The 6,644-nt window shown below is 72.2% G+C and overlaps 2 protein-coding genes across 2 annotated transcripts in view; one reads left to right on the top strand and one right to left on the bottom strand.

The window, feature by feature from the left end:
- V1510DRAFT_119631 (Misato segment II tubulin-like domain-containing protein) overlaps positions 1-1,589 on the top strand; it is a 2,422-nt gene extending 833 nt beyond the window's left edge. The window contains exon 3 of the mRNA XM_066930264.1: positions 311-1,589. Coding sequence (XP_066789144.1) covers positions 311-1,562 — 1,252 coding nt within the window. The 3' untranslated portion in view covers positions 1,563-1,589. The remainder of the gene's footprint in view (positions 1-310) is intronic.
- A 27-nt stretch (positions 1,590-1,616) lies between these two features.
- Positions 1,617-4,215, bottom strand: V1510DRAFT_402809 (uncharacterized protein; the record flags this gene model as incomplete). The annotated part of the gene is made up of 2 exons (XM_066932122.1): positions 1,617-4,142; positions 4,174-4,215. The coding sequence occupies 2 exons, from the start codon at positions 4,213-4,215 to the stop codon at positions 1,617-1,619; spliced, it is 2,568 nt and encodes an 855-aa protein (XP_066789143.1).
- Positions 4,216-6,644: the final 2,429 nt, after the last annotated feature.

Genomic DNA, 6,644 nt, shown 5'->3' with positions numbered 1-6,644 from the left:
TGGTACGGCGCGCCCCACGCTGGGGCGGGGGGGCGGGGGGGTTATCGGCCGCCCGCGGGGCGGCCCCCCCCCCCGGGCCCCCCCCCGGGCGGGCGCCGCCGCCGGAGGCTCGTTGCACCGCCGACGCACGAGCCTCCGGCGGCGACTCCGCCGAGGGTGGCTGCCCTGCGGGCAGAGCGCACTGCGCCCATGAGCCGCATAGGATGCGGCTTAGGCCTATGCAGCCCGCCGCACGGCATGCGGCTCGTCACATGACGACAGCTTGCGGTGAGCCGCACGGCATGCGGCCCGCGAACACGCTGACGACCAGCGGCGCAGAGCGCGTCGAGCAACCGCGCAAGGCCGCCAGCGACTACGTGCAGGCGCTCGACCAGAACGCCGCGCTGCCGGCGCTGAGCGCGGACAAGTGCCGGTACTGGTCGGACTACTGCCACGTCTACTTCCATCCGTCGTCGCTGCTGGAGGTGTCCAACTGGGACTACGACCCGGTCACGGCGCCCAAGGGCGTCGCCCGAGGCAGCGGGCAGGACGTGGAGGCCGGCGCCGCGGGTGCGACCGAGCACCGCAAGGAGTTCAAGGGCTACGAGGTCGGCGTGGCCGAGCACAACAACTTTGAAAAGACCGACAACGGCGGCGAGAGCGTCGTCGAGACGCACTTCCGGCGGATGCTCGAGCGGTGCGACCATTTCGGCGGCATCAACATGGCGGTCGACGTGGACTCGGCATGGGGCGCGTTTGCGGCGCAGGTGCTGGCCGAGCTGCGCGACGACTACGTCCCGAAAGGCACCGTGGCCGTGTGGGGCCTCGAGGACGAGCGGCCGGCGGACCGCCGCGAGTACTACGCGCACATTGCGACGCTGGTCGAGCTCATGCCGCAGGCGACCGTGTACGTGCCGCTGGTGCGGCCGCGGGCGGCGGCACTCAGGGCGGCGCTGCCGGCCGCGGCCGGGCTCGACCTGAGCAGCCCATGGGCCGCCGGCGGGCTGTTCAACGCCGTCGTCGAGACCATGACGCTGCCGACACGGCTGCGGGCGGATCACGTGTCGCTGGACCACATTGTGGCGCAGGTGTGTGGCAACAGCCACCGCACGATCGCCGACAGCGTCGTCCTCGGCGCCGGCGCCGCGCCGCTGCAGCTGGGCTGGGCCAACAACGTCGACCTGCCGGGGCCGCTGCGGGTCGGTCGCCGCCGGCCGGCCAGCGAGCCGCACATCTTTTCGCGCTACGGCGTCGTCCGCGCCGCCGACGCCGCCGAAGACGTCTGGCTGCGCTACGGCGACGAGGCCGCGACCGTGTCCGGCGGCGGCATGGCCGGCTACACCTCGACCGGCGTGCTGTACCCGACGCCGCCGTCGCACCCCACGCTGTTCGAGCCCGCGACGCCCGTGTGCGCGGCGCTGGGGTCGTCCAGTCTGGTCCGGACAAACCTGCTCCAGATGCGCGACTTTGTCTCGCGCTTTGTGCGCAGCGACGACCGCGAGCTGCTCAAGGACCAGCTCGAGACCGTCGCGGCCGAGTACGAGTTTGGCTGGTCGGACGGCAGTGACGATGACAGCGATTGACCTGTAAATACAATGCGTGGCCGAACTGGCCGTATGGTACAAAGCGTTCGTAGACTACCGGGGCGCCGGGGTGCGCCGCGGCTTGCGCATGCTAGCGATGCGCCGGTTGGGCACCGTGGGCGTGGCCGGGCCGGGCGACGCGAACATGCTGGCGCCGAGCGAGGCTGGTGACGATGGCGCAGGCGTGGCGGGTGTGGCGGGTGTGGCGCCCCCCGACCCGCCGAAGCCAAACACGCTGGCCGGGTTGGACGCGGCCGGTGCCGGCGCGCCTGCGCCGAAGCTGAAGCTGAACGAAGACGCGGGCGCGGCCGCGCCGGGTGCGGCCGACGCGGGCGTGCTGCCGCCGAACCCGCCAAACGACGGCGCGGGCGAGCCGAACGAGAACGCCGGGGTCGACGCGGCCGCGGCCGGACCCGTGCCTGCGCCAGCGGCCGGCGCGGGCGAGAACGAGAACCCGCCGGCGGCGGGCGTGGATGCAGGGGCCGTGGCGCCGAACGAGAACGCGGGCGCGGGCGCGGACGACGCGGGAGCCGGCGTCGAGCTCGCGCCGAACGAGAACGGCGACGACTGCCCAAACGGCGACGTGTTTGCCTTCTTGGCGGCCGGCGCGGCCGAGTCTGTGTCGAACGAGCGCTTGGTGGACGCGCCAAAGGACGGCGACGGCGCAGTCGTGGCGGGCGTGGCGGAGGGCGCGCCGAACGCGGGCGTAGGAGCGGCGCCAAACGCCGGTTTGGCCGAGCCGAACGAGAACGGCGACGCCGTCGACTCGGCCGGCTTGGATCCGAACGAGAACGGCGAGGCAGCCGCGGCCGGGGCCGCCGGGGCCGCGGGTTCGGCCGGCTTGGCGGCGCCAAACGAGAACGCCGGCGTGGACGAGGCAGCCGGCGCGGCCGTGGCCGCCGGCGTCGCGGCCTCGGCCGGTTTGGCGGCGGATGCCGGCGCACCAAACGAGAACGGCGAGGCCGCCGGCGTGGCAGTGGAGGGCGTCGGGGCGGTGGACGCCATCGACGCGGCCGGTGTCGAACCGAAGCTGAACGCCGGCGCGGGCTTGGCGGCCGGCGTGTCGGCCGGCGCCGTCGTCGGTATGCCGAACGACAGCGCCGGCGCAGAGGCCGCGGCACCAAACGACGGCAGCGTCGAGGCCGTGGAGGGCGTCGCCGCTGCCGCCGCCGGCGACGTCTTGGCGCCAAACGAGAAGCCGGACGGGGCCGGGCTTGACGACGTCGCGGATGCAGGGGCCGGCGAAGCCGGCGTCGGGGCCGAGCTCGCCGGCTGGCCAAACGAAAAGCCGGACGGGGCCGGCGTCGACGCCGGCGCCGGCGAGCCAAACGAGAATCCGGACGGCTTGGTGTCCTTGCTGTTGGTTGCTCCAAACAGCGGCGTGGATGGTTTGGCGCCGAAGAGCGGCGCCGCCGGTTTGTCGGCTTTGCCCTTGTCGGCTTCGGTCTTGGTGGCTTCAGCGTCCTTGGGCGCGTCCACAAACGTCGACGTCAGGGACGGCTGGGAGGCCGGCTTGGCGGGAGTGGCCGTGGCGGCCGCGGCAGCCGCTCGTGCGGCCTCGTCCGCCAGCCGTTTCCGCTCCTGCTCGATGCGGGCGCGTTCGGACTCGAGCTCGGACTGCAGCCGCCGCTTCTCGTCCTGGATGCGCTTCTTCTCGGCCTCGAAGTCGCTGGCCAGCCGCGCGCGCTCCTCGGCGCGCTCCTTCTCGGCGCGCTCCTGCTCCTTCTTCTCGGCGTCGATCCGGCGGCGAAGTCCGTCGGGATCGCTCGTGATGGATTTGCGCAGCAGGACCTGCATGTCGGCTTCGCGCAGCCGCTTCAGTCGCTGGAAGTTGGGCGAGTTCGCCAGCGAATTGGGCTCGATGAAGTTCTTGCGCTTGCGCTCGAACTCGGGTGTGCCTGGCATTGGCAGGCTGGTGACCTGCGACGCCGGCGACAGCGGCTGCGGGCTGGCCGGCGGCGCCGCCGCCGCCGACGCCGACACGGTCGCGACGGCCGGCGTCGGCTCGTCTTCGTCGTCGCTGAAGTCGGCGGAAAAGAAGCCCGGGCGTTTGCGCCGGCCCGGCGACAGGTCCTCGATGCGCAGGATCGGCTTGGTCCGCACAAACACCCGGTTCTCGTCCGTCTGGGTCACGCCCGACGCGGCCGTGTCGCTGCGAGTCGCGCGAGGCACGCGTGACCGCGTGCGCCCGCGCGTGCGCGTGCTCAGTGGCTCGTCGATGGGCACGGGCGCCGGCGTAGCAGGCGCGGTTGCCGGCGCAGGAGCCGGCGCCGGTGTGGGCGCGTCAAAAGACGCGCCCACAATCGCCTGCGCGAGCGCCTGGTCCGGCTGCGACATGGCCGCCCGCCGCTCCGGCGGCGTGCGCGCTCGCAGCCGCGTAATGCGCTCGCGCACGGCGCTGGGGACCTGGAACAGCGCGCCGAGAGATCGGCGCGGGGTGCCGGGCTGATCGTTCGCCCGCGGTAGCTGTGCCGGCACCAGGACGGGGCCTGGCGACACCGGCTGGCCGGTGCGAGTCTGTTTCTGCTGGCGCAGGGCCTTGCGGTACGCCAGCACGACCGAAACCACGTCGCCCACGGGCTGGGGTCAGCAGGCTCGACGGCCGACTTACCTGGACGGGGCTTGCGCTGAACTTGAACGGAACGTACACCATGATGCGGATCGGTCGCTCACGGATGCCCGCGGCCGCTGCTGATTCGGACTGTCGGTGCAGGGGCGCCGACGACTGGCGCGTGGATGATCCGGTGGTCGTGGAGGTCGCGGCGGCGAAAATTTGATCGTGCGGGCGTCATGCGGCGGCGCGCACAAGTGCGGCGTGTTGTCGCGTTTACGGTTTTATGGCGGGTGCGGCTCGGCTGCCGCGCGCGTCACAGAAGTGGCAGCGACCCTGCGCAGCCGCACGACGTGCGGCGCCAATTACCCGCATATAACCCGCATGAGCCGCATCACCGACCGCATGAGCCGCACTCCGTGCGGCGCGAGTGACCCGGGCGGCGACCCGGCCGACGCCGACCGCCCTTCGGCACACCGCGCCCACGCCCACCCGAAGATTGGCCGCCCTCGAGGTGGCCGTCACTGGAGGTTTGCGCGCGCCGCCGACCCGCCGGCGGCGTGCGTCGCCCGTCGGCTACCGGCGGTTCCGACAGCCGGTGAGCCGCACGGAGCGCGGCGCCTATCTGTGGCTCGTGGCGCCCCAATTGCCCGTACGCCGCCACCGCACCAGCTGGGCCGCCATCCGTACGTGGACGCGGCCACGTCGATCAGCAACGAACGCACGCAAGCCGGCGGCGCACGCCAGCCAGCGGGTGACGCGCAGCCCGCGGGCCGTTGCCGGCCACAGCCCTTGGCATCGGGCCGCCCGACCGTGCCAAGATTACCGGCATACGAGAGCTGCGCTTTGGCCTATATCAGACGAGACAATACAGGCACGGGCCCTGGAACTGGCCGGGGCCGCGAGACCCGCTCGTGCGCCACGTCGGACCGGGCGGAACTCGGGGTTAAGCCGCGTCTAAGCCCGGCAGAGCGACTCGCGTGCCCCTGGCACGAGCTACTATCTGGCCGAGTCTAGCCGGCATCGTATCCGGGCCGGGCTGCTGCTCCGGGTGTAGTCTCCCGAGACCGGAAATGCACGCTAGGCGGATGTGCACGAGCCTGCGACTCGGTCCTGAACGTACAGAGCGTACGCGACTGGACAGCTGGCAGCGGGCACCGATCGGGCCGCGGCTGTACGAGTCGCGGCATGCGAGCATGCAGCTCTCGGATCCGGCTGCGGCTGCTGGCTCGCTGGCAAGCGGATAACGGACAACGGCCGCAGTGAGGCGCAGCCTGCAGGGCGGGCAACGTGCGTCTGATACGAACATGACTCGAGACTATCGCGTCGTATTGCGAACGCAGAGTCGGGCAGGTGCGAGGGGGCGCGGGCTACGCAGAAGTTCGGCGCTCAGGACGCCGAGCGTCTGCAGGGCGGGGTTGGGGCCGGCCGCACGGCGGCGGCGGCGGCGGCAGACGGCGGCGGCCAGCCGTCGGCCAACCAGCGGCCTTCGGCGGCTGGCCGGCGGCTGCGCGACGCCCGAGTAACGGCCCGGCCATAGCCGCGCGCTCGTCTCGGGCACGGCCGACGCCGAGCGACGCGCAGCGGCCGCCGGCCGGAAAAGAGACGTCGTGGCAGATGGCCCGGGAATGAGCAAGAGCACGACATAATAAGAGGTGGCCAAGCCGGTGAGTCGTATCCGTATCCGGCTGGGTTATGGCGAAAACAAGGGGCGTGCTATCAGTGAGCCGCATGGTGTGCGGCGCGCGGTCTGGACCGGGCCGCAGCGCCGGGTGACAGTGAGTCAGACGCGCAGGCCCGTGAGTCAGCGGCCAATGAGCGGCCGGCGATCGAGCTGTTGGCGGCGGAGTCATGGGCAGGCGCCAGGCGGGCGGTAGGCGCTAGTCCAGGGGGTGCTAGCGCGGGTTTCGCGCGATAAGGCCCCACCGCGCACGACGCGCCAGCTGAGTCGGGCGACTCATCGACGATCGCGCGCGGCACGAGGAGCGCGCACGGCGGGCGCGAGCACGTCGCAGCACGCGGGCCCGACGCGGTATCGCGTTATCGCTGGGTACGGGAAAGCTTGGTGTTGCGCTAGCCTGAAGGGGATAATTAAGCTAAACTTTATCGCGGCGGCGGTCTGTGCCTCGGAACAGCCGAGCACGCCGGGCGGCGCGGCAGCGGGGCAGCCGGGCCGGCGAATGGCGCGCGCACGAATAAGCCGGGGTGGCGGGCCTCGGCCCGGCGAGTCGCAGGAGACGCAATTTCGCGTGCGTACGTCCGGAAAATGGCGCATGGCGGCCGGCCAGGCGGCCACGGCCAGCGGCCTGCGGGCGGCGGCCGGCCAGCTATGCTCGTTCCGACATCCGGTGCGGCTCCGGCGGAGCGAGCGATACGGCAACGGTGGCAGCTGCCACGAACTGAGTCTCGGCGCGACTCGTAGCCAGATAAGCGGCAGGGTGTGGGCCGCCCGATAAGGCGATAAGGCGATAAGCACGAGCCAGCGCCGCACGTCGTGCGGCTCGCACCCGCGCCGCCCCATTGGCCGCCGA

Source organism: Dipodascopsis tothii (assembly GCF_038497935.1).
Source record: "Dipodascopsis tothii strain CBS 759.85 unplaced genomic scaffold V1510scaffold_13, whole genome shotgun sequence".
Taxonomy (NCBI): domain Eukaryota; kingdom Fungi; phylum Ascomycota; class Lipomycetes; order Lipomycetales; family Lipomycetaceae; genus Neoaidaea; species Neoaidaea tothii.
Note: the sequence above shows the minus strand (reverse complement) of the source record. Positions and strands in the feature narration are given on the sequence as shown.